We start from the raw sequence: 27,440 nt of genomic DNA, 5'->3' as shown, positions 1-27,440 counted from the left end.
TTCGAGAAAGCAAGCCAAACTTCTTCCTCCAAAAAGTTGGCTGCTCTGCTATTGTGCTTGGAAAATAAGTGTTATACATGTCAGTTTTGACGCTTAATTCTACAGCTGTGATTTTGCTGGTTTATATGTAGGGTTTACACACCGAGACACACACCACAGAACATTATATGGTCACTGCAAGATAAATTAGTATATTATAAATTCTATGTTTCTCATCTGGATAAAAAAAATCTTCAAAAGAACATGTGAAGTTAATCACTAGCATACAAATCAGGTCTGTAAACAAAGGGTGAGAATACACTCAATAAAGGGTTACTGCACAAAATGCAATCCTTTGTCAATTTCTTCCTCTTTCCTCCTACAAAATTGAGGCACTGTTAGCTACATTGTCATTGTATTGTACATTTCCTCATGTATGAACGTATCACTGGTGAGGAAGGGTAAAGGTAAAGGGACCCCGACCATTAGGTCCAGTCGCAGACTCTGGGGTAGCGGCGCTCATCTCGCTTTATGGGCCAAGGGAGCCAGTGTACAGCTTTCCGGATCATGTGGCCAGCATGACTAAGCCACTTCTGGCGAACCAGAGCAGCACACGGAAGCACCGTTTACCTTTCCGCCGGAGCGGTACCTATTTATCTACTTGCACTTTGATGTGCTTTCAAACTGCTAGGTTGGCAGGAGCAGGGAACGAGCAACGGGAGCTCACCCCGCCACGGGGATTCGAACTGCTGACCTTCTGGCTCTGTGGTTTAACCCACAGCGCCGCCCGCGTCCTTGGTGAGGGAGGGTAAACGAGCCTAAATGCTATGGGGCCAAATGTTTGGCAATGTCCCCCAGTCAAGCTGAGCCTTCCCCAATCCAGTTCCCTTCAGATGATCTTTACCACAACACCCATAATCCCCAGCCATTGCTCATGCTTGACTTGGGATGATGGGCATTGTAGTCCAAAGCGTCTTGAGGTTGAGGAGGGTTGGTCTAGGGCCACTCACTGCTAAGTGCTGGCATGATGTCGCTGGCAGCTGCAGAAGTGACTAGTGGGGGCAGGCAAATCAGCTCTGAATATCTCTTTGGACTAGATGAGCCTTGGGAACCCTTCCAACTCAACACTTCTATGACATTGCCTTACAAACACTGCTAAAACTGCTTTGTATACTAAAATATATTTATACAACTTAAGCAAGTTTACTAAAATTAAGTCGCACTGAGTTCAAAAAGGACTTCGCAGCAATCTGATACACCAGACGTCTCCATCCTGGGACCATGACTCCACCAGCTCCAGCCAGTTTAGCAAAAGTAAAAGTTGATGGGAATTGTACTTCAAAATATCTGGGAAGCACCATGTTGGGGAAGGCTTCTGCAGTAGGCAGTTACCTGGGAGTAAAGGAAGTCAATAGGGCTTCGTTCTGAGCATAAATGTATAGCATTTCAATATGACTCCCTAGCAGGGTCAATGTTTCAGCTTGCAATTATCTACGGATCATGTCCAATTCTTATTTTCTAGACTTTTCCAGTTTGATATGTGAAATTTTTCACGCCATTCACTTTTGTTTCCTGATTTCCACTTCCTGAAATATGGCAGCCCTACTTTAGTATCTCCCAGCCAGAACTGGAAGTGTGTATTTTCCTATACTATCTATTAAGATTCTTATGGCTACCGCAATAACCCTACTTATTGTACTTTCTTGCTTTATCAGAGATTATTACATATGCTGAAATACAACTCCCCGCTGTCTTTTAAAACAGCTGTATGTTAACACAACAGTGAGTTCTTCACCCAGTGTACAGTGGAACCTCGACTTATGTACAGCTCTACTTACATACAATTCCAGTTACGACCTTCAGTAGGTGCTTCGACTTATGAACTTACCTCTAGACACCAACAGAGGCCTTGCCAGCAGCCCAGAGCTCGCCCAGCCGGCTGTGGGGCAGTGCTGGGGCCTCCGCCGCTGGGGAGAGGCCTCTGGTTTTCCGGAGCTCACCCCGCCAGCTGCGAAGCAGTGCTGAGGCCTCCGTTGCTGGAGAGAGGGCCCCCATCCCACCCCCAAAGCTGTGGAAGAGGTGCCGCCTGCAAGAGGCACAGCAGGGCACACTGCAGCCCCAAACCCTGCCGAGGAACCAACCTGTGAAAGTCTGGAGAAGAACCTGGCCTGGCAAGAAAAAAAACTGACCCTGGCCAAAGTGAATCAGGTCCTTACTGACCCTTGCCCCACCCCCAGCTTGTAGCCAGATAAGCCCACCCACCCTCAGTGCACGTAAGAAAAAAATTTAATGTTAATTTTTTTCATCTACAATACTGTCTTATTTATTTTATAGTACAGTACATTGATTATCGCCTTTATTTTATGGATCTATGGTCTCGTTAGAAAGTAAAATCCGTGTTAAATTGAACGGATCAATTCACTTTTCCATTACTTTCTATGGCAAAGCGTGCCTCTACTTATGTATGTTTCTAGTTATGGCCAGACCTCTGGAACAGATTATGGTTGTAAGTAGAGGTTCCACTGTATTCTAAACAAAGTAAGATGAAGCAAAAGTCCTATAGCCAGGGCTTACTCCCTTGTAAATGCAGTTAGGATTACAACCTTAGTCTCTCTGATCAATTCATCTTGGCTGAGGTAAGCCAAAGGAGGTCGCAAATAATCTCTATGCTCTTACAAATTCGCTTTAAATTATTTCCAAGGAACTAGCTGGAATTATTATTCCTGCAAGCAATTCCAGCAATAAACTAAGCACACTTGAGATATCGCTCTTTTCTTGCAGGCCTTGAATGGATGGGAAAATTCTCTGCTGTCTACCTATGAGATATTTATTTACCCCTCAGTGCTGCTCAAGTCAGGGTCACATTATACACATCTCAAGGAACAATAACACTTTCCAATAACAAAGCAAACAAGCCCAAGGCGCCATCTTCTGGAAAATACCTGGAACTAACTGAAGTTTCAACACCTCACCTGCATTTCCACAGAAGACAGGTGAATTTCAGTTGTGTCTACAATACTGTTGCCTTGGGATAATTAGGGGGCATTAACATCCATTGAATGCCATCTCAGCCATCTGCCCATTTAAAAATTATGGCCCTACATTTTGAGAATAGCTTGCCTACGACTGGGATATTAAATCTAAATCTAAAAGCGGATTCATTCTGCAGGGTTTAACTTCCACTTGCCGAAGAAGTTATACTGAAAGCAATTTGACATTTGTAGAGAAAAAGGAAGCAACAGCATAATGTAAGTGTCTAATTTCAGAGACCTATAATAGAAGCACGTTCAGCTCAAATTCAGTTGCTGGAATCGCAATCACTTTTCACAGAGTCAACTTGTTGTTGCATTATGCTAAATGGGGCTTGCCCAAGACATTTTGCTGCCTGAGGCAAAGGGAAAGATTGTGTTCAACACACACAAACACACACCATTCCATTTAGAAAAGCTGCCCAGACTGGCTGTTGAATTTTTGGCCTCATCTGCCCCATGCATTTAAAGCAGTATCATAACACTTTAATCAGTCCTGGCTTTCCCCCCAAATAATCCTTGGAAATTGTAGTTTTTTTAAGGGTGCTGAGAGTTGTTAAGAGACCCCTATTCCCCTCTCAGAACTACAGATCCCGGAGTTTCCTGGGAAGAGGGATTGTTAAACGACTCTGAGAACAGCAGTTCTGTGAGGGGAATAAAGGGCTCCTTACAACTCACAACACCTCAAACTAAAATTTCCAGGATTTTGAAGGGAAAGCCATTACCGTTTACAGCGGTATGATACTGCTTTAAATGTATAGCACAGATGGGGCCTTTGTTCAAGATTGGCAATGCGACGGAATTCCACCATTGCATCTGAAGACAACAGGGTCTCTTAAGGGGTGTGGAGAAGGACATGAAGAGCACACACAGTTCTGCCCACTCCACACCCCTCAGCATCTGCCACCTGAGGTAGCTGCCTCCCTCTGTCTCACAGTAGGGCTGGCCTTGATGCTAAATGTAATAATATTTGCTTTATAATAGGCACTGCTAGTTTCTACAAATAGGTTTTCCACTCCACACCCTGGTCTATCCAACGTAGGCTCTATAACTTTAACTTCAACGCAAGCAGGTGCAGTTTTCCCAGTCCAGAGAGACAATGAAAGGAGAACGGTACTTGCTGAATTTTTCCTGCCCCACAGCTGTCAAAGACACAAAGCCTCTGTCTGAAAAAAACCTGCAATAGTCACAGAACTTGAAAAAGTGAAGACACATATTCTCACGAAGATTTTAAAAGCCCATAATGTTATTTTTGTAATGTACCGTATTTTTCGCTCTATAACATGCACCCGACCATAACACGCACATAGTTTTTAGAGGAGGAAAATCCGTAGGCATGCCACCCATAGGCATTCCCTCCATAACACGCACAGACATTTCCCCTTACTTTTTAGGAGGAAAAAAGTGAGTGTTATGGTGCAAAAAATACGGTATTTCTTCAATGTATTTTATAGGTGACCCAAATAATTGTAGTCCATACATTTTAAAAATACTTACACTTTCTTGTGACACATGAATATCAGCATTTCCTTGAAGTGTTCCCAGGCAGATAACTTTCCCTCCTTTAGCTTGAATGTCAATTTTCTGACTCTGAAACAGAATTGTATACATGTTAAAAGAGTTCAGTTCTTATTTTTTTGAAGACAGTTATGATGGGCCCTAACTAGGATTTCACCTGCATCTCTCGGCTGTTATTATGGAAAGTGATATATCAATTAATACTTGCAGGACCCACAATTATATCTGCATGGCTAAAAGAGTTCCAGGTCTGAATTTCTACTTATTATGCAGTTGCAGGAGAGGTCCCAAGAAAAGACTTGCAAAAAATATATACAAGAGGATAGAAAACACAACTCTTGTACTCTTGTATCTATACTGGTACCTTTATTGACCGCAAGATGCTTGTTCCCTTTTCTGTCTCTATTCTGCAGCTGTTACATTCAATTTTCTCAGTCTTCACACAGCCATTCCCTGTTGTCTTGATATCCAAGTCTAAAATCAATTTTAAATAGTGGAGATAAATAGAAACAAATTCAATGCAAAGCAATCTAAAATTTTGATTTCCTTTAGCAAAACAATGTAACAGAGTGAAAAAAGAAGCACCCCACTTTCAAAGCATGTCCTGAGTCCCCCAAACAAACAATTAGTGTCACATGTCAGCATCTGAAGTGTTAAGGAAAAAATACATATTACAGCGATGTGTAGGAAGGACAAGGAATATATTTAAAATATACCCAGGTTACGGAGCCAAATTATTAGCAGTTATGATTGTTGTTATGACATGTGTACGCTACTCTTCCTCCAAGGACAGCATATATGGAGCTTATCTAATGATTTTATTGACAATAACCCTGTGAGACTAATAAAGACTGTGACTGGCCTAAGGTTACATGTTGAGCTTTGCGAATGGCAAGATTGGAATGCAAGTTTCCCCAATCCAAGTCCAACAGACTATCCACCAAGTGACTTCACCATAATAACTGTCAAAGAAAGGAAAGATGCTTTCTGGGTTTGGCCTGGTGATAAGTAGCAGGCAAGAGAAAAGCTGAGCTGACTAAACAGCTGGGATTTAGACAGTGTTCCTAATTTTGCCAAGGCAACTTCCTGAACTCTGGCCTTGCAGCAGAAGCTTTTGAGCTGCAGTAGTGAACATTATGATTCCTGTCAATAGCAACACTGCGTCTCTTATCGGTGTACAGTGGTACCTCGGGTTACATACGCTTCAGGTTACAGACTCCGCTAATCCAGAAATAGTACCTCGGGTTAAGAACTTTGCTTCAGGATGAGAACAGAAATCGCATGGTTGGCAGCAGGAGGCCCCATTAGCTAAAGTGGTGCCTCACGTTAAGAACAGTTACAGGTTAAGAACAGACCTCCAGAACGAATTAAGTTCTTAACCCGAGGTACCACTGTATCTGCAAAAGCTGGGAAGTAGCAACTTGAATGGGCCACATTATCTACTATGACATGCCAAACTGAGATTCACAGCTGAAGAAACAGCCATCCTAACTGATCACCACAGAGCATGGGGCACTTCAGCTAAATGTCACAGCAGTGCCTCTTTTTGACCAGTTGCTGCACATACCAAATTTTACGGGGGTCCTCACATCCACAGAGGCTGCGCCGTCCATGTCTTCCGAGATGATCGTAATCTCCTTTCGCACCTCATCATACTTCACGTGCAAACTATCCAAATCTGCGCCGTGCGCGGGGCCAGCGGTCGCCCCACGCACCGTCACGAACACCCTGTCTGCTTGGGGGTACTTGTGTGGGTCCAGAGGGTGCACAGAGACGTGGCAAGGGAGCCGTGCCTTCAGGAGGCCATAGGGGCCCACAACCAGAGTCCACTCCTTGAGAGGCTTGCTGCTGCCCTTCCGCTTGCTCGCTTCGGACTTGCTGCAGCGACAAGGACTGGCAGCAAACCAGCGAGGCTGCTGGCAGCTGCCAGCCCACGACCTTCGCCCAGCGACGCCTCCGCCCTTCAGCCACCGATGCCAGCTCCCGGCCACGGTCCTCGCTGCCGTGCACCAGCCTCTTGGGGGCAGAGGCCGCATCCTGCACTGCCTTGAGGCTGCTTCAAGGGGTCCTTCTGACACGCAACACCCCAGCCCTGCAAAGAAGAAAATCAAAGTGCAAAGGGAGAAGTTGCGCTCCAGGCTCTGGGCTGGGCATGGGACACCCCCTTTCTCCGCCCCCCCTCCCCAAGACCCTTCAGGGCAGAGGTATCTCCATTAAGGGGACTTACAAACCCATCCTGGAAGTTTCAAAACAACAAGCGCAGAACCGGTGAGCTGTACTAGCAGGGATTGGCCATTCCAGGGGCGCCGAGGTGGCTGCTGGGAATTGTGGTTCCCTGTTGACGTCGGCGCGATGAAGGCGCCTGAAGGCCGAACTACAAGTCCCGGGAAGCTGAGCGTCTCCCGGGGAAGCTTTGGCTGGGGGAGGCGGATGTCTCCCTGCCTCCCTCAGGACAGGATGGAGTCTCGCGGCTGCCCAATAGGAAGCGCGGAGGGCGGGGCTGGAAGAGGAGAGTCGGTCTCCATGGCAACGCGGGGCGCTGACGGGGCTCCAGCCTCTCCGGCGGCGGCGTCGAGGTTTCCCCGGAGGGATCGGGGCCGCGCGGGGAAGGTAAAGGAGCAGGCGCGAGCTGGTTTGAAAAAGGAGGGAAGGAAGCCTGCTCTGGGCGCGAGGGGAGGAGTCGTGGGGTTGGAAGAGATGGAAGGGACCCCCCAGGGTCATCTAGACCGACCCCCTTCAGTGCAATGACGCGGGAGAAGGAAGCGGAGCAGTGGCGGCTGGAACTTGGATTCACACACCCCCCGTCCGCCCCAGAATGTGTTTCAAGGGCACAAGCAGCCCAGAGAACCCCACCTCCCCCTCCTTCCCAAAGCACTTCCTCCCAGGGGGCGGCCAAACCTCGGAGAAGCTAAACATGCCGGGGGGGGGGGCCGGGAGCCGCATATAGACCACTCTGAGTATACCGATGGCCACCCCCATCCAAGCGGAGGCAGCTTGAATGAAATATTGGGGGTGGCCCAGGTAAGCCCTGACCCACAAGATGCAGCACACACACACGTGCCCCATTTGAATGGCAATGCTCATCAGAATTTGGTAAAAGGGTAATGGTCTTGAGAAATTGTTAAAAAAGATTTAAGTTTTCAAGCTTTAAGGTTGTTTCTATAAGATAAAATGAGAACAGAGTAAGATAACATAATGACAAAATATTATGAACTATGGAAAGGATTTGCTGTGACAACTATTAATCAAGATACAAGAGATGGGAGGGAGAGGAGGTCAGGGAAAGAAGGTAATGGAATTCGGAGAATTTGGAAATGATGGTTTGATTTTTTCTTTTTCTGTTTTTATTTTTTCCTTTTTTTCTCTTTTTTGTAATTCTGTCTTTTTTGTGTATTTTTTTTAAAAAAAATCTGTTGTCTTAATAAATATCATTTAAAAAAAATGAATGGCAATGCTCATCAACTTTGGGGGGGGGCACACATCCCTCAAATATTTTATGGGGGGAGGCGAAGGAGCCTCAGCCCCTAGGAATTGGCTCCCATGCCACCATCTGAAACAAAGTGCTGCCCCCACCCCCCATCGCCAACTGTTCTGAGCCCAGAGAGTGGGTGTCCCATCAGACCCATAGGTATTCAAATAAAAAGCTAGCCAGCTCTTCTGCCTCTAATGCGGAAGGTGGTTTTAGTGGGTGGGAGTATAGTTCCCAGGTGTGCATATGTGTTAGCCAAACGAGGCTGCTCCATGTGTCAGGATTCTATAATTATCACATAGTGAAGCTAACTGACTTTGGCATGCTGAAGTAATTGCAAGATGGCTGGGTGGAGTGGTTCTTCTATAACTTCCTTTGGGCCCCCATCCTTTCTCGCAGATCCCCCCCCCCCAACATTTGGAAACAAAGTGGAAATAGAAGTAGAAAGGGTTTCTCAAAGACTGCACTTGCAGTTGAGTGGCCAGAAGGGAAAAGGGACAAATGATACCCAATTCAATTTCCTCTCCTACACAACTTTTAAAGGTGCTTTTAAAGGTGCTCTTTTTCCTCTGGCCCCCCTAATGTGTTCTCTCTGTTTATGAAGTGTTGACCAAGTAAGAAATCTTGGGTTGCAAATAAAGTGTTGGCGATCTATTCCCCTTGCTTTCCGATAATAGTAGTTGAGCTTTTGCATTGTTATATGAAGGCTGCAGTGCTATTATCTTGGAGTAGGTCTCACTGAATATAGTGTGGCTTAAGGACGGGTAGCACTGTGGTGTAAACCACTGAGCCTAGGGCTTGCCGATCAGAAGGTTGGCAGTTCAAATCCCCGCCCCACGATGGGGTGAGCTCCCGTTGCTTGGTCCCTGCTCCTGCCCACCTAGCAGTTTGAAAGCACGTCAAAGTGCAAGTAGATAGATAGGTACTGCTCCGGCGGGAAGGTAAACGGCGTTTCTGTGCGCTGCTATGGTTCGCCAGAAGTGCCTTAGTCATGCTGGCCACATGAGCCGGAAGCTGTCTGTGGGCAAACACCAGCTCCCCCGGCCAGTAAAGCGAGATGAGCGTTCAACCCCAGAGTCGTCCGCGACTGGACCTAACGGTCAGGGGTCCCTTTACCTTTACTTTGTATAGGAGTGTACTGCATGTCTCCTCCTTTGTTTGAACTGTTGTTTCATTGATGTAGTTGTGTCCAGTTTCTATTATCTTAGTAAGCACACTTTAGTTGCTACCAGGGAATGCAAGCATGCTTTAACAGGAAATGGAGTGTAATTTCTTCCTAATTTCTCTTTGTGTTACTCCATCACATCAGCCAGGCAGGTGTAAGTGTGTACTCCAATCTTACAGGCATACAATATTCCTTTATGTTCCAGAATTTTGGGCCAGTTACAAGGAAGTGACTTAACCTGTATTGGTTATTATAGGTAAATAAAACCTCCATGTTCATAGGTAATAAAAGGTTTAAAAAGGTAAAGGATCCCTGGACGGTTAAGTCCAGTCAAAGGCAACTATGGGGTTGCGGTGCTCATCTCGCTTTCAGTCTGAGGGAGCCGGCATTTGTCCACAGACAGCTTTCTGAGTCAAGTGGCTAGCAGGACTAAACCACTTCTGGTGCTTCTGACGGAAACCAGAGCGAATGATGGAGATGGGAAGATGCTGGGACAAAGGAGAGGCTATCACCTCCAAACCCCCTTGTACTTCCCAGAAGATCCTCCTGGCTGCTGCTGGAAAAAGAAGACTAAATTAGACTGTCAACACTTTTGTTCAACACCAGTTCCTTTTAAGTTTTTGTGACTTTCAGATTCATTGTACTGAATAGTTCTTGCACAATTATTTGAAGCAAATTAGAAACCTTACCAGCGAAGTCAGGTTTGGGCTGCTCCAACCTTCCCTTTCTTTTCATATGTAAATAACTTGGAGGCATGTTTTTAATTCAAGGTTAAATTCCTAAAAAAGAAAAGAACATCTTTATTTAATGTAGTGTGTTTGGAATCTAGCATTCTTTTGCTTTCAGTATGAGAGTGATGTTTCATTAAATATTTAGAGGAACCAGAGGGTTTTTTTTTTTTTACTTTCTTTGGCAACCATTTCAGAAAAGATGAAGAATTATAGCAGGCTTTTATGAAAAGTCAGGCTGAACTTAAGGATTTACAATTTGAGAAGAAAGAAGACAACAGTACAATTTCCATTAATAGTATGGAAAAGTGTCGTGATTCATTTGCATTTTTCTGTAGTTGAGTTTCTAAACATAAAGCTTAAAATTGTAACATGAGCTCCATAAAGTTCAACACTCCCCATCACCATTTTCAGTTTCCAATTATTTTGGTAACATTTTGTGTATGTGTGTAGGAGGGGGCATAATTTGACTCCTTTTAATAAGCAACACTGTCAAATCACTGCATGCTCTTTGTGGTCCTGAGGGTAGATGGATTTATATTTATTTTTAAAACCAAGTTCAGATTACTAAACTCAGAACTTTTCATCCATGTGGCACCCTCTAGGGCTCACATTCAGAAGGACCTTTTAAAACATTTTTTCACTCACAGATTACAATTGCTGAACCAGGAGGAACGATATACTAATGAAGTTAAATAAATATTCATTATTACTATTCAAATATAGAGATGCACCATCTTCTAGATGTTTTTCCAGAAAAAATGAAATATGTGCAATAGTTACATATCTAACCTAAATGTTATTTGGTACTTCAATAGCTCAATCCTGTGTGTGTCTACTCAAAAGCAAGGTCCATTCAGTTCAATGAAATGTGCTCCCGAGTAACCATGCATACAACTGCAACTTTAGTTGGGAATAATTCCCAGTGAATTCAGCAGGACTTACTTCTGAGTAGACTTTGTAGATGGGCAACATTTCTGCTACAGAATCCCTGCCCCATCGCGGAACAATTCTGAGAGTTGCCAGAGTGGTGGGATGAATGTAAAAGTAGTTTGTATTGAGTGTGTTTATGTTCTTACTTAGCAATGAGCATATAAAAAATCTGTTTGGTATACTTATGATATGAAAAGCACTTAACTTTTTGTTCAGATATGAATTACAAATACTGTATACCTAGAATGTGATGAGGAAGCTGCTTTACTGTAAGATGGACATACTTTTACACAGGGAGAAATACAATACATTCTGTAACCGGGTATAAAATAGGACTGCAACCGAGCACACGCTGCAGCTTACTATATTGGCTACAATATAATGCTTTTTTCAAACTTAATTTCAGGGCGCTGAGAGGCAACCCAGGTAAGGCCTTCATTGGTTACTCTTGCTTCACCAGTAGCATACCCCCTCACAATATTTGATAACTTAACTAGATTTCTATGAAATGGTTACAGAATATTGCTAGACATCAATTGCAGGCTGAAATGCGTAACCTGGGATGCCTTTTGAGTTCATAAACAGGCTCCCCGCCCCAATGAAATGACAAGCAGAATGCTGAAACATCCCAGCTGAAACTCTCATTCTGCTCTCAAACCCACTAAAGTGTGTCAAGGGACTTCCTTTTACATAACGGCAGAAGAGGGTTGGCATGTAAGATAAAACAAAGGGTTTTTTTAAATGGAAAGTAGTCAGTTTTATTTTGGCATTTCTACAATTAGATCAAAGAGAAAGGGGGGGGGAAGAATGTCCTAAGGCCTATGAAATGTATTCTTCTTCTTCTTCTTCTTAATTTTTATTAATGAAAATATCGTGAAGCTGTGTTATAGGTGGTACATGACCCCAGTTAAATTAGCAAAAAATTCTAAATTACCTTCAAATCTATGCTGGAGATGTAAAAAGGTTGAAGGCTCGTTATACCACATTTGGTGGAATTGTGTCAAGATTATGTCCTTCTGGAACAATATTTACGATGAATTGAAAAAAATCTTTAAAATAACCTTCCCAAAAAAGATCTGAGGCGTTTCTTCTTGGACTAGTCTCAGAAGACATTCCGAAGGATACGTTTTTTTTTGTATGCTGCAGCGGCCGCTAGAATACTGGTGGCCAAAAATTGGAAGAGTGAGGAGACTCCTTCAATCTCAGAGTGGCAAATTAAATTTTGTGAGTATATTGAACTAGCCAAGATGACAGCATCAATCAGATTGCAATCAAAACAAAAATTAAGAAAGGAATGGAAATGTGTTGAAGAATATACTGTACAAAATCATTCTATTAGAAATCTCTGGATAAGTATGGACTGAACCCATTAAGTTAAGAAGTTATGCTTTCGTCTCTTTTTTTCTTTTTTTAATAGATGAATGACTATTGTAATGAATAAAAATGAACACAATGTTAGAGGTTTCTATTAAGTAATAAGTTGGATATCACTCATGTGGGTGAAGGAAGTCACACAGGCATTTGGGTATAAGGGGAGGTGGTTGCAGGGTTAGATGTGGGGAAATTGCAGAAATAATATATTCATATTATGTAAAATGATGAAGGTGTATGGTAATTAACATGTAATGTGAATTAATTGAAAATGAAATGTGTTCTTCTTATTGCCGTTGAATGTTTAAAATACATTGTTCAGTTGAAGAAAAGGGTCTTCAAATTTATTCCAGTTAAGTGATAAATAAAATTTGCTTTTGAATAAATTAATTATACTTTTTTGTGCAGGTTATGGGAGGACATTTTCTTATCCAGGCATTCCCCAATCCCATGTTGCCCGTGCCATACATTGAACCCACACCTTGGACATGAAGGGTGGTATCCAACAAAGTTGGGTTGGCGCAACAATTCTCTTTGTACAATTGAACTTCCCCTCTATCTTCTTGCCCTGTGTGCCGCCTAAATCTGTTTTGGGTTTTGCTCCTCAATGCAGTGGAGCATATTTGGAGAAAGTATGGGGTGCACATGGGGAGAGAAGGAGGCAAAGTTCTGTTGCACAAACAGAAGTCCTTCCACTAATGGAACTACTTTGTTGGATACTGCCCCAAATGTTCAATAGACAACCCTAAGTTTGCACTTGCTTTTTGCATTTGTGATGAGTGGGGTGTGTTTTGATACAAATCTTTTCATGAAGCTATGAAGCTTACCGACATGTCCATAGAGGTACAATTGAAATAAATATTTAGTAACTCATATTATGTGTATTCAAATCTTTTTTTTTTATTACTATATGCCCATGTTTATGTAATATATTAAATTTATGCTGATTGCAGCTGATTACATAATGTTTTGATTTCTGTAGGAGGCATCATCAGGGTTAGATTTTATTTTGTTTTTTTGAATTCCTGAGCAAATGCAGCTGCTGAAATTTCCCTGTAAAGCAGAATGTCCTTGAAGAAAATCCAAATAGCACTAGAGGCCAGCTTACACTTGTAGCCTTCAAAGATTTTGCTGACCCATAGAACACCATGGTGTTCTTTGAAAAAGAAAACACAGACAGATGTAGCAAGATTGCATCCTAATGCTAAATTGCGGTGGTATGCTTTGTAAATTAACTAACGTATGCTGCTTTGATTCATCTGCATTCCAATTTAAATATACTTGGAAAAGTATAATGATAAATTCTTTGATTTAATTTCAGATCAGTTTGGAACGCCACAGTCCTAGTGACTGCAATTGTTTAGGCAAGGAAAATGAGCTCTGAAGGTAATTACTATGCCATCTAGTTATTGGCTAACACAAATTATTTAGTGTGTGATGCATTGTAGAGTCCATATAACATAGTCCTGATCCCTGACAACTGGAAGGTACTGGGAGTTTAAGATCTGCCTTGATTTCTTGAATTGGGTCAGCGCTAGACTTGCATATGGCAATATTTATAAGGATGTATCTAACTGCACTGATATTCCTGGAAGTTGTGGATAGGGAAGTGGGTTACGGACTTCACTATGGCAGTCTCTGAATACTTCTGAGGACTGTCTTTGAAGACAGACACTTAGTAGAGTTATTCCTTGTTTTCCTAATTATTGCTTTTATTAGTATTACTAGTGCACAGTCAAAGCATTTCAGTTGTTAATTCATTAACAAAACTTTCCCAGCTATGCACAGATATTGACTATATTCAGCTATCCCTCACCCTTTCCCCTCCCCTTTCTTCTGGAGTTCCCCATTATTGATATGTGTAACCTCATCCCATGATTTATCTCCAGCTCTCATCTTCTAATCATAGCTGTCAAGCGTCCCTTATTTGGTGGGACAGTCCCTTATTCCAGCGCCATGTCCCGCTACTGTCCCTTATTGATGATGTCTCTTAAATAAGCTACTGAAGGTAATGGGGCCCTTGATATGTCCAGCTTGCTTTGTCAACAACAAATTGTTGCTGTTTTTTTTGTGTTGAATATATGCTATATGGTAATTTATGGACCTAATAGGTATCTAAAGCCATTTAGAATCATAGAATAGAATCATAGAATCATAGAGTTAGAAGAGACCACAAGGGCCATCGAGTCCAACCCCCTGCCAAGCAGGAGGCACGCAACAAAATATGTATTTTATAAAAGTAATTGTTGATCCCTTATTTTGGCTGCTGATCCCTTATTTTTGAGGCTGCTGGTCTCTTATTTTCAAATCTGTAAGTTGACAGCTATGTGTCTAATTTATTTTGCATAACGATCAAAATTTGATATGTGGATTTTGGTACTTTTTGCAGATGTTTGGAAAAGGGATGATGATGAAGAAGAAGAAGAAGAAGAAGAAGAAGAAGAAGAAGAGTATGTTTCCAGTGAGTCAGAGGAACAATCTGAACCAGAATTGGAACCAGAGGATCCTGAAGATCCTATTTATGCCACAGCTCCAACAGTTAATATTCGGGATGAAGGTTCCATTGACGTGCACACATGTCCTGCATTTGAGTGCCTTGATGAGGTAGTGTACTCTTAGTTTCCTTTATGTCAGCATGATAGATAGATACTGTTTTCAGTTGAATTGCCTCTGTAGGAAATTAAAAACAAAGCAACTTTTAAGTACCTATTGTGAAAATAGCATTGATCTATCACAACAGCAACTGAAAACAAGATACAGGAAACCATCTTGTCAAAAGGCATGCAAACTGAAATAAAACAAATGAAAAACTCTGCACTGTTATCCAAGCACACCACTTTGCCTTATTGGGGTAATGTTCTTGACTTTGGTGGAATGTTCATTATCTCGTTTCCACAAATATGTTAAACAGAATTCCTAAGAGTCCCTTTCAAGGCTTTGCATAAGAAACAGCAAGGCATAGAATATGTGTCAAATGTAAACTGTTACTTTGCAGAGCTGACACGATTGCTCTTTATAGTGATCTGTTCCAGGGGTAATCAGCTTGGTGCCTTTGAAATACAGTGATACCTTGGGTTACATACGCTTCAGGTTACATACGCTTCAGGTTACACACTCCACTAACCCAGAAATAGTGCTTCAGGTTAAGAACGTTGCTTCAGGATAAGAGCAGAAATTGTGCTCCGGCGGTGCGGCAGCAGCAGGAGGCCCCATTAGCTAAAGCGGTGCTTCAGGTTAAGAACAGTTTCAGGTTAAGAACGGACCTCCAGAACGAATTAAGTACTTAACCCGAGGTACCACTGTATTTCTGGACTACAGTTCCCATAATTCCTGGCCATTGTCCATGCTGGCTGGGGCTGATGGGAGTTGTAGCTCAACAACTTCTGAAGGGTGCCATGTTGGCTGCCCCTGGGCCACTCAAAGGAGACGCTGTTGACATAACTTTGGAAAAGAGATGTGTGGTGGGGTGAAATGAAGTTTTTGTGCAGCAGAAAGACCATACTAACAAGTCTTATTCCCTCACTGTTGTTTTGGCTGTTGCTTTCCTTAAGATACGGGATACATCTCTTTAAGGATTGGGCAATAATATACACAAACATGCCAATATCAAGAATCATTGTCAAATGATTGCCATTGTTTTGGCAGCTATCCAGCGGTATGAAGTACGCATTAAAAGTTTGCTTGGTGACTTTAATTTGTAAAATTATCTTTTTTTGTCATAAAAAGAGTTTTCCGAAGGGGGGACGAGAACAGACTTAGGAGAGCATGGCAAGTTCAAACTGCATCAGGCAATAAAAAAAACATATACCCCTGTTTTCTTCAGCACCTTTTCAGATATTTCCCCTCTGTTTTTCCTGTGGAATTGTTTCTCCTGTGGATTTGGTCTTTAGTTTTGTCTGACAGGAAACAGTGAAGTAAAATTAGTATGTTCTTAAATTCTTTTTGTTTATAAAATTTACGAAACATTTTCTGTTCAAACACACCAAGGCCTAGCCAAAGAAGAAAATAGTTTCCTAACACTCTTGAGAAAGAGCTGAAATAAAACTTTCTCTGGATTGCACTAAGAATGGCACAAAACTAAAACACGAGAGACTATAATATAAAACCCTGTTGGCTTCCATTGCACAGAAGCCAACTTAAATCAAAACTAGCAAGGTGCAGACACAAATGTAAAACACTGTGTGTTGCAAGCTAAACCGTAGTGTTGGAACAAGCGCCCAAAGACCTGTGCTTATGATTGGCTCTGTTCCTAAGACCCAGTGGGAAATTTCAGCCATGCCAACATTCTCAGATATTCATATATCAAGTCAGGTACAAAGCCACTGGCTTTGTAATAAGATCATTCTATAACACAGGCACAGTGCTTTAAATTAACTGTTAAGTTTTGTTTTTTTTTTAAAAAGAGAAATAAATAAATGATGTGCTGTTCTGTTGTACTGTGCAATACTCTTAGTGTATGTGCACAGATAGCTAAAAAAACAACCACAAGGGGAAAATAAATTTTATATTGGAAACCTATGGCATGACTTGCCACATAAACTTCCATGAGAGTAAGTCCCTAACAAAACACATCCTACATTATTGGACTTCGTTAACATGAAGCTTTTTTAGATTGACCATAACAACCATATGAAATGTTAACCAAATGTTACTTCCTTTGGGCAGTGATGGCAATCAGTATGTAAAGTGCTGATAACAAAGACTGCTGTAAACTAGCCCCAGACAGCTACCACTGTATAACTGACCTTCTCTGATATGGATTTTTACCAAGGCAGCATGCCCAGCATCAGTACCTGAAAACCCTGGGCAGCTGCCAAGGCCCCAATGTCATGGGAAGGTTTACGACCATTGTTGCCTCTTAAAAACAAGACTATAACAGGCTTATTGGCTGCCCACAGCTGCCATCTCTGTCCAGCAACATCCTGGAAATTGACATGTTCAGCACTGTTGGGGCCAAAGAACACAGCCTTTGCAAAGAGGCCTTGTCACCTCTGGAGTAGACCCTGGAGGGTGATTGGCATTCTCCTTTACCCTTTTTGCAGATGTTGCTGATTGAATAAATGCACAGCATTAACTAATTCCCAGTGCATCCAGGGGAAAAGAAAGGGAGAGAGACTGTGAGACCCTTGAATGCTGTATAGAACCCCTGGCATGACGAAAGTTAGTTTTCACAGTCCAGTAGAAGCTCAGGCATGCTTGCATCCCCTTTACTTTAGCGTGCCATAAGACCAAAGTAGCCCTGGAGAGCGTTACTTAGCTAGGCATTCCTGAAGTGATATGTGTTGTCTCATATGCCAAGAATTCCTGAAGATATGTGCAAGTTTGTTCATTCCATACATTACATACACACTGGGCAAACTGTATAGATCCAAAGCATTCTCTTCAGACCTAGTCCACTGCATAACTGTTGCAAAGCCCTGATAACTGGTGTTTCTTGCTGTTTCCTTAGTTTTGCTAGATATTGATCACGGGTGATCAGAACTGCCTCCATTTGGCTTTTTACATGTATGCACCTTTATATCCTGTTCCAGTTAATTGAAGCGAGCTGCCAGCTTTCCTGTTTCCCCACCGTGTGTTCATTCAACACAATTTTCATGATAGGTGAATAGAACTATTGTCTCAATTATGTACATATTTGGTTCACATTCCAATGAATTGTCCAATGTGGTACACAAAATGTACAATAAAAACAATGGTATTCAATTTTCATTTAAGCTGGAACCAATGGTCCATTTCTGTTTCTCGAAGTCTTTACATCTTCAGCTAGAATCCTGTTGAATTGAGCATTGTACCAGTAGATAATTCCATATTGGTAAGAATTTATGGTAGTATTTAACATTTTTATTTGGGATTTGTTTGTTTGATAGTCACCATTCAGCTCCTTCAGACTTCTCACAAGAAAATAATAGACGTACGGCTCATCTCTTACACAAAGTGTCTTATTTTTCTAAAACAATGTAGCATTATAGGGAAAGGCTAGGAACTTTAGAAACGTAGAAGTAATGAATAAGGATCGCTTAGTCCTGGTCCATTTCAGCGTGTCGTTATTTCCATAATGACCTCAATTTGGCTAAACATTTCCATGTCAATTTAGCAACGTGTAACAGACTGTTTCATTGATTTCACTCCTTGGTTGGAATAAAATACTCTTCTTAACAGAGATCTGTTTAAATACCGTGGTTTTTATTAATCAGCTGCTTCTTTTTGTAGCTACCCTCCTGAAGTCTCTACTTACGATTGTTTCCAATGAAGTCAGTGTGACTTCTTATAACTTCTCCTGACAATGGGTGGAATACAACATAATTATACATGAATATTCCGCTACCCCTCTACAGCAGATTTGAGGAGGGTGGCTGGGATAGGGAAGGGTTTGTGCAAGTGGAAATCCTTTTGCTGCTGGAATGGATTAGTTGAATACTGCTCAGTATTTTACTGATAGGATTATAAAAGAACCAGTTTAGGGCTAGTGCCTCAGTATCTTATCCCTATGCAATTATTGAGAAATGGCATTGTTGCAAGTGGGGTAAAGACATGTTGTTTGTATCTCTGTCTCCCTCCCGCTGAGCTATTAGATGCTTCAACATTTCCACTGTCTATTCGACTAAGGACATGAGCAAATTCTGGAAGGGGAGAGTAATGTTGTACCATTTTGACCTTTAAAAACAAACAAACAGAAACTTTGCACTAGATGAGTGCTGCAACCCTGCTCTAGGGTATTTGGGTGCCAGACAACCACTGCAGATATTTTAAAAGTTAAAAGTCAAATTAGAAAAATAAATCCCAAATTACATAGACATTGAAGGGGTTGGAGTGGTTATTGCTTATCAGTGGTGATATTACATTGTCCAGTAGGTACACCTGACATTCCTGCAACCATATTTCTCGCACCACTCTGAACAGCAGTGCAGGTACTAACTGGGGGTGGGGGTGGATTTTCCCATGCAACAAAATAATGTGGTTTGAATGCTGCTGGAAATCTGACATCCCTGACACAGGAATACTGCCTTGAGAAGATGTTGGGATTCCACACCACAAATTGTTTGTTGTGCTCTAGATATAAACTGATTACGGACAGTGAACCTCAGGGTTGCAGCAGTATTCTGTGAGTTCTTTATAGTTATATTGTTTAGATGTAGTATAAAGTTTCACTATGGTATTTAGCAATTAAGTTATCCCGCACCACGCTACTGCATATCTAAAAGTGAAAAGTCCTTGGGAGGTGCAGTGGCAATTGTTGGGAAATGTGCAAAACCAAACGTTTTCTTCACAGAGTGTTATGTATGTAGTTGAGCCCATGAATCAGTGTGCTAAACCTAACACAATCGCTAAGCACTTGTTGCAATACAAGAGACAATGGAAACCAATGATACGTTGATTTGTCAGAGACACTAAAGGTCATCAGGGCATGCAGTGGCAAGATCTGTTGCCCATCAGATTCTGACAGATGGCTAAAAATGCTTTTCATAATTCACATATCTTACTTCAATACTGTTTCTTAAGTGCTTGGTGGAGGAAAACTCTAGGGTCAGTTGGGAAAGGAGAGGCTGCTATTCCACTTAGGATACTCCATAACTTAGCGGGTAGGAACAATAGAAAACTTGTCTCCCATTAGGCTGGCTTGATAGCTGCTGTAGGATCAAAGCTTCAACACATGTGAGTGTTGCATGCAGCATGTTTTGTATTGGGGAGAGGACAAATATTTAGGAAGACAGAGGAGTAGGTTTGCAAAAGAGGGAAAATTAGAGTAGTGTATGACAACCATGCAATTATCCTGGTGTGTTGGGGGTTTGGGGGGGGGTTGCAGGGAACTGCAAGGAGGGGCCAGGAGGTTGATTGTAGCAATAACAAAGGGGTGATGGGAGACAACTCAAAGACAAACAACGAAGGAATAGACGTAAACTATAATCTTTGCAGAAGCCAAAGTTACCCAGACCTCACCACAATTTAGTTCCCAGAGCTATCTCAAAAGACCTGTTCTTTGATAATAATAATAATAATAATAATAATAATAATAATAATAATAATAATAACAACAATAATAATAATAAATAATAATTTATTATTTATACCCCGCCCATCTGGCTGGGTTTCCCCAGCCACTCTGGGCGGCTTCCAAAAGAATATTAAAATACTATGATACATCAAACATTAAAAGCTTCCCTAAACAGGGCTGCCTTCAGATGTCTTCTAAAAGTCTGGTAGTTGTTGTTATCTCTGACATCTGGTGGGAGGGGGTTCCACAGGGTGGGAGCCACTACCGAGAAGGCCCTCTGCCTGGTTCCCTGTAACTTGGCTTCTCGCTTCAAGGGAACCGCCAGAAGGCCCTCAGCACTGGACCTAAGTGTCCGGGCAGAACGATGGGGGTGGAGACGCTCCTTCAGGTATACTGGACCGAGGCCGTTTAGGGCTTTAAAGGTCAGCACCAACACTTTGAATTGTGCTCGGAAACATACTGGGAGCCAATGCTATTTATGTCTGCTTAGTTATTATTACTTCCCACCCCCCTCAATACCTGTGGGCACACCTGCTGCTAAGTAGCATTAGAAAAGAATAATGTATGAAGCAATAATAAATTTATTGAGCACTCTCAGTGGTGGCCTGAGTTCTGGAAGCATCACAGAGGACTGGGATTGCCAGCTTTTTGCTCTTGAAGCGCTTTAGGGAGCGGCATGGAGTGGAGTCATACATGCATCTTTCACCTCATTACATCTTCATTGCAGTATTGCTGCATTTGTTTTACGGCACTTGGTTCTACTGCATATGCCCTCTCTGATTCTGCAAGATTGGCTGGGATTCCTCTGTCATAAAGGTTCTGTCAGTGGTTGACTCCACCTGTGCAAGGGTAGCTTGGAAGTGATTGCAACTGGAAGACAGTATTGGACTATTACCTTGTTTTTCAGAAGCCCAACCCATCTCTGTGTTTTGCCTTTTGTTTTTATGCCACAGACATGCTGGAACGTTGACAAAGCCAATTTTGCAATATGTCACTTTCCTAACTGCTGTAAAGCTGTCAACATTGTACTCATTAAGGCAAAATATGTAGTTGTGTTCCTGTTCTTTCACAGTTTGTTTTTCATGTGACTAAGTACATATTCTGTGATATATGCAGATTTTAGGACAGGCATTGGCAAATTCAGCCCTCCAGATGTTTTGGGACTACAACTCCCAGGATCCCTAGGTAACAGGACCAGTGGTCAGGGGTGATGGGAGTTGTAGTCTCAAAACATCTGGAGGGCTGAGTTTGCCTATGCCTGTTTTAGGAGGAATTTGTAGCTAGATTTTGTAGAATTATGTTGAGGGTCTCAAGGTGTGACATGAAGCTGCAGTGTATTTGTATTGAGATAGTGAAAGCACATACACTCTCTGTACTTCAGTAGGCCAAAAGGCAATTGGAAGGTGGAATTGCTTATTGAAATAAAGGAATGAGGGATACAAAATAAATAAATAATTATCACTAATCAATAGACCTGAGCACTATTTCTTGAGATCTGTTAAGATAGACTATTATTCCATCAGAGGGGCAATTGCTTCTTCCTTCAGACAGGCTTGTAACCTTTATGGCATGAGAACAGCACTGGAATATGCTAGTCTGTTAATCCGAAGTAGATTTAGTAAACTATTCAAGAGAGGTTGTTTGTGGATGGCCTGAGTGTTCTTCTCTGAGTCCATTTGTAGGATACAATCTCTCTCTCTTCATAGGTCATTCAATTTTCCTTGGATTATGTTAATAGATATCGGGTAAGCAATCCCAAATTTCTCCATGTGTAATAGGCTTTGTAAGTCTTTTTTTCTCCCAAAAGCCAGATAGCACCATTCAGAGTGACCTAAGATATGGTGCAAAATGTAAGTATGGGGAGAAATTTGATTCAGTTCGCATTAAAAGGCAAATTTACCTATATTGCACTTTCCAAAACAATTTGCAAGCCAAAACACAGCCACCGTGCAACTTTTCTACTTCTCTGACTTTTGCAGTGCAGTTCTCCAGCCAAGTAATGTATACAGAAATGTATATATTACATTAAAGTCTGTATATAAATGCATTGATTAATGAAAAGAGCAAACACAAATGCATTACCTTAGGGGAAATGAGTTGCAGGTTGCTATGGGGGGTGGGTGACCTTTTGTGTGTGTCCACTTCCCAAATTCCCTTCCTCTTTAGAAATCTTGCTTAGGAGGAAACAGAGGTCCCATGTTGAGGTGGTGGACTCGCCTTCATTGGAGGTTTGTAAGCAGATCTTGGACGGCCACCTGTCATGTATGATCTACTGCAGATTCCGGCATATTAGGCGACTGGGAGTATAAGACGACCCCCAACTTTTGCTGTTCAATTTTAGAGTTTTAGAGTTATAGAGTTTGAGCGCCACCAGGGGCAGAGCGCGCACCCCTCCGCTGCCTCTGCCGTCGCAGCAGCAGCAGCCCGAGGCGAGGCGTTTGGCAGGCGAGCGCCACGCTCAGAAGGACTTTCTGTGTCCCCTTCTGTGGGGAGGGAGGAGCAGCGACGGCAGAAGGGGTGCCTCTGCTCACCGGCTCCCTCTCTTCCTTCCCAACGCATATACCTGGCATATAAGACGACCCCCTACTTTTGGGGTGATTTTCCAGGGATAAAAAGTTGTCTTGTACACCAGAACATACGATAGTTGAGATATCTGCATTGCAGGGGGTTGGAATAGATGACCGCTGGGGTCCCTTCCAACTCGACAATTCTATGATTCAAAGTTTTGTTGGACTTTTGATACCCTTTAAAAACAAATGTGTTGAGGTGTGTGTGTGTGTGTATGTGTGAATGGGTAAATGCATGTGGGACGGGAGCCAAACAGAATCTTTGACCCGGGTGAAAGAAAGCCTCGTTTTGCCCCTGCTTCATCCCATTTATCATTTTTGGTTGCCCTTTTCTGAGCATTTTCCAAAATTAAAATATCCTTTTTTAGGTGAGGCGACCAGAATTGTACTAAGTATTCCAGATTCAGTTGCCTTTCTCAGAGCTACTGCTGTGCCAATTATAAACATGTGCTCACTGGCCTCTTTTTTAAGGTATCCCCCCCCCCCCATATATCAAGTGCACATAATTTGTGAAGCTTCTAACTTTAGCAATAAAAATGTTCACCCAGCAACAGTTTTGAAAACAGTTTCAGGCATTTACTTATCCAAACATTGTGGCACATTCCAAATCTTACTAAATCTAAACCTTGCAAAGCTTTTGGAGCAACATTAAAGCCCTATAACTACATTGGCATAAAAAATAAGACAGAAGTTGCCTTCACCTCGAGTCAAAAGACTCTTAACAGCAATTAAACAAACCATTTCTATCCTGTCAGACTGTTCAAACTCCTATTATCACTGGGGAAATCATTGACAGTTGTGATAATGTGACTTTCCTTGTGAATGCCAGTGTTTATTACAGAACCTGCTAGTAGGCATGTGGAATCAGCAATACAATGAAGGCATGTCTTCCAACATTGACATGGTCAGCCCGGGGAAGATATATAATACCTAGGTGTACGTATCCAAAAAGTTATGGAACTGTTAAAGTACATGCTGATAGCTTCTAATGAGGCCAACAGCAGGGCAGAAAATTCATTTTGGTGCATGGCAAGTTCAGCGGTGGAGCAAGCTGATTGGGCGCCTGGGGCGGCGTGCATGCCCTGCGCCCAGGGGCGGGGCCAGCTGTCCGCAGGGGTGAGGCCAGCCGTGGCAGGACGCTCTCTGAGGGGTCTGCCTGCCTTCTCCCACTCAGCCGCCCTGCAGCTGAGGGGGACGTGGCGGGCAGACCATTTGGGCAGCGCAGAGCCTGTGGGCACCGAAACTACCGCGCGCCTCACAGGAGAGACACGTGGGTGAGGCGCACTGCAGGCCCTGTGGTGAGTGCCACCCGACATTTTGCCACCCCCCCTCAGTGGTGACACATGAGGTGGTCCACCTCCACTGCACCCCCCTTCCTCCACCCCTGGTAAGATACAGTGGTACCTCAGGTTACAGACGCTTCAGATTATAGACTCCGCTAACCCAGAAATAGTACCTCGGGTTAAGAACTTTGCTTCAGGATGAGAACAGAAATCATGCTTCAGCGGCGCGGCAGCAGCAGCAGGCCCCATTAGCTAAAGTGGTGCTTCAGGTTAAGAACAGTTTCAGGTTAAGAACGGACCTCCGGAACGAATTAAGTACTTAACCCAAGGTACCACTGTACACTGATACTAATGCACTTAAAGTAGACTTTAGCAAAAGCCAGTTTCTTTGTGTTAAAGATGCTTCTCCTCAAGTGTATATGTCTTGAGTAGATTATTTATTCAACTATAATCCAGGCATGAATATAAATGTAGCATTTTCAACTACGGAGAAAATATTCCTTATAGAGCATAGTCCACATGCGTATTACCTGACACCATTTGAAGACCTTGCTCCTCACATGCTTGCCATCTTAGCTGACACCTTATTTATGTCAATGTGAGTACATGTTCTGTTGTTCAAAATGTGACACAGAGGACTTGTCCAGACTTCCTTTTGTGCCATGCCTCTAGGCACAGGTCTGCACTTTAAAGTGCTGTGTCCTAGCATCCCCCCCCCCCTGCTTTGACCGCTGAATCAGAGCAAACAGCAATCCACAGAAAACCCCTTCTTGCCTTTTGTTCTGATTCAGTGTTAAAGTGCTGATTTCCGCAGGGAAAGCACCTTGGCAAAAAGAAGAGGGGGGGGTTGCTTGGACACAGCGCTTTAAAGTATGGAGTTGTGTCTTGAAAGTGCAGGGCAAAAGGTAGGAGTGGATGAGCCCTTTGTTGTAACGAAGTTTTATTAACTTTCTAAATGACAAATCCTCAGTGTTAAACTATGTTCAGCATTTAACTATGGCAGTAAGAAGCATATAAATGTTCTCGCCTTTTGTATGCATTTCAGAATACGATTGGACTAATTGCAGGTGTTAAAATAACTATCCTTATTTTCTTTACCTTTCTTAAATCAGGGGTCAAATAGAGGAAATAAGAAATGAGGGTTTCAAGGTCAGAGGGAAGTGCTTAATTAATCTGCTGGGATTCTTTTTTTAAAAAATGACAGGCATTTAAAACTGCTGGATTAAATCAAAACGTCTTTGATGCCAGTGGAATACTTCCCTTATTTTGTATATCACACTGTACTGAATGTGCTGATGTGGAGTTCTCTGTTGTCAAGATTCTAAAATTTCCTCTTATTAATAACACTTTGGAGATATAGGCCTGCTGTAGAAGCCCTTGACCTTTGGTGTCATCTTAGATCCCCTGCTTTGCACCCAGTGCTGGGTTTTTAAAATCTATTTCATTCTTAGACTTCCAGGTAGGTGTCTAGTGCAGTAGGAACAGCCAAGAGCTTCAGTAATGTGCAAATCACCATGCTGTATTCCCTGTTGATAAACTTCTTCCAGGGTTACAGGAACTCACTTTGATGAAACCTGTTCTGTTTGTTCTTATCTATGGCCTATAATTTCTCATTTTGAAACGTCGACCTGTTTTTCAATATTTGGTTTTTCTAAATTTTAAATTTACTATTTACTGCTTGCCTTTATAAGAGTTAGACATGGGTTTCATGACTATAATACTTATTAAATGCCTTCATTTTTAAAAGGATTTAAAGCCATTAATCCAAAACATATTGTTTTAGGTGTGGCTTTATTGCAAATAGGGTTATCGCATTTTAACTTGCTTTGCAGTATAGCAGATGCATGAAGCTGTTCTTTTCCACAGAAGAAGCAGCCCACTTCTAATAGAAGGAAATGCTGTGCATCTTAAGGATAATTCTTAAGAAATTGTAAGAGTCCCCAGCTTCTTTGATCATAGTGTCCCTGTTGAACAAAACTCTCTCTGCCAGAATACATATGTTAATACAGTATTGCCTATCCAAAACTAATAAGGCTTTGAATAAATGTCCACATTAAACTGCCTTATCCAAGCCCTTTTCTAGAAGTAGAAAAGTGTGGATAATTAATGCGCATGAAATGTGACAGACCCTTTCCCCTATCAGCGGCCTCCTTGCTCAACTGTACCCAGAGAAGATGCTCATCATGTGCTCAGGAATCTTACAAAGGCATGGCTTTGGATAGTGTGGAGAAAGCTCTCTTTAGAATCATAGAATCATAGAGTTGGAAGAGACCACAAGGGCCATCGAGTCCAACCCCCTGCCAAGCAGGAAACACCATCAGAGCACTCCTGACATATGGTTGTCAAGCCTCTGCTTAAAGACCTCCAAAGTAGGAGACTCCACCACACTCCTTGGCAGCAAATTCCACTGTCAAACAGCTCTTACTGTCAGGAGGTTCTTCCTAATGTTTAGGTGGAATCTTCTTTCTTGTAGTTTGCATCCATTGCTCCGTGTCCGCTTCTCTGGAGCAGCAGAAAACAACCTTTCTCCCTCCTCTATGTGACATCCTTTTATATATTTGAACATGGCTATCATATCACCCCTTAACCTCCTCTTCTCCAGGCTAAACATGCCCAGCTCCCTTAGCCGTTCCTCTTTAGATTTTCTAAAGGCTGCTGTTGAGTCCCACCTCCTCCCATTTTCATTACAGTCCTTTTGAAGCATTTAAACTGGAGATAGAGCCAGGGCTGTCTATTCCTGACTGACAGCCGACGGTCTACTCTGCTCTATCCAAGCCAGCGTGGCCTCACTTCCTTGGTACCAGAGAGTCTTTTAAATGGAGATGCTAGGGACTGGACTTGGCACTTTCTTCTTGCAGAACGCAGACTTTTCTCCACTGAGCAATCGACCTCCCCCCAAATGTCTCTGTTGTGAACAGCTGTCAGGCAGGAGCCCTGCAGGTCAATCCCTGGGCCACCAGGGTTCCTGCTTTTGCTTTGTAGCAGTTTCCTTGAGTGTGTTCAACTTATGCCAAGAGATCGGGGAGTGCTTGGAAGAGCACTTTGAACTGGCAAGTGTGTATTTTGTCCTGAGTGTACCCATTGGGAATTTGCAGGAAGATCTGATGTAATCATTCTTAATTTACAAAAGTTCTGCAAACCAACAGCTTTTGGTTCAAAAGGAGGGAAAAGAAAAGATACAACTTAACCAACCTTTGTGGAAATGATATATGACAGTTTCATTTGTATAAAAGCATTTAGTGAATAAGAGCAGTATTGGTAATTGTTTCAAAACTTGGTGTTCAAAATTTCATTATTTATTGGAAGGATTTCAAATACAGTGGTGCCTCACAAGACGAAAAGAATCCGTTCTGTGATTCTCTTCGTCTAGCGGTTTTTTCGTCTTGCGAAGCAAGCCCATTGAAG

At 42.4% G+C, this 27,440-nt stretch overlaps 2 protein-coding genes across 2 annotated transcripts in view; one reads left to right on the top strand and one right to left on the bottom strand.

Moving 5' to 3' along the window:
- The window catches only part of FAM185A (family with sequence similarity 185 member A), a 40,629-nt gene extending 33,738 nt beyond the window's left edge, over positions 1-6,891 (bottom strand). Inside the window, exons 1-4 of the mRNA XM_082239828.1 lie at positions 6,754-6,891; positions 6,094-6,618; positions 4,891-5,000; positions 4,506-4,598 (exon numbers count right to left, since the gene is read on the bottom strand). Of these exons, the coding sequence (XP_082095954.1) occupies positions 4,506-4,598; positions 4,891-5,000; positions 6,094-6,562 (672 nt within the window). The 5' untranslated portion in view covers positions 6,563-6,618; positions 6,754-6,891. The remainder of the gene's footprint in view (positions 1-4,505; positions 4,599-4,890; positions 5,001-6,093; positions 6,619-6,753) is intronic.
- Positions 6,892-7,009: 118 nt separating this feature from the next.
- Positions 7,010-27,440, top strand: part of CCDC146 (coiled-coil domain containing 146) — a 66,710-nt gene continuing 46,279 nt past the window's right edge. Inside the window, exons 1-3 of the mRNA XM_082239558.1 lie at positions 7,010-7,136; positions 13,514-13,578; positions 14,582-14,796. Coding sequence (XP_082095684.1) covers positions 13,566-13,578; positions 14,582-14,796 — 228 coding nt within the window. The 5' untranslated portion in view covers positions 7,010-7,136; positions 13,514-13,565. The remainder of the gene's footprint in view (positions 7,137-13,513; positions 13,579-14,581; positions 14,797-27,440) is intronic.

Source organism: Podarcis vaucheri, assembly GCF_965113315.1.
Source record: "Podarcis vaucheri genome assembly, chromosome: 10".
NCBI classification, from domain to species: Eukaryota; Metazoa; Chordata; class Lepidosauria; order Squamata; family Lacertidae; genus Podarcis; species Podarcis vaucheri.
This window is presented reverse-complemented; position numbering and strand designations above follow the sequence as displayed.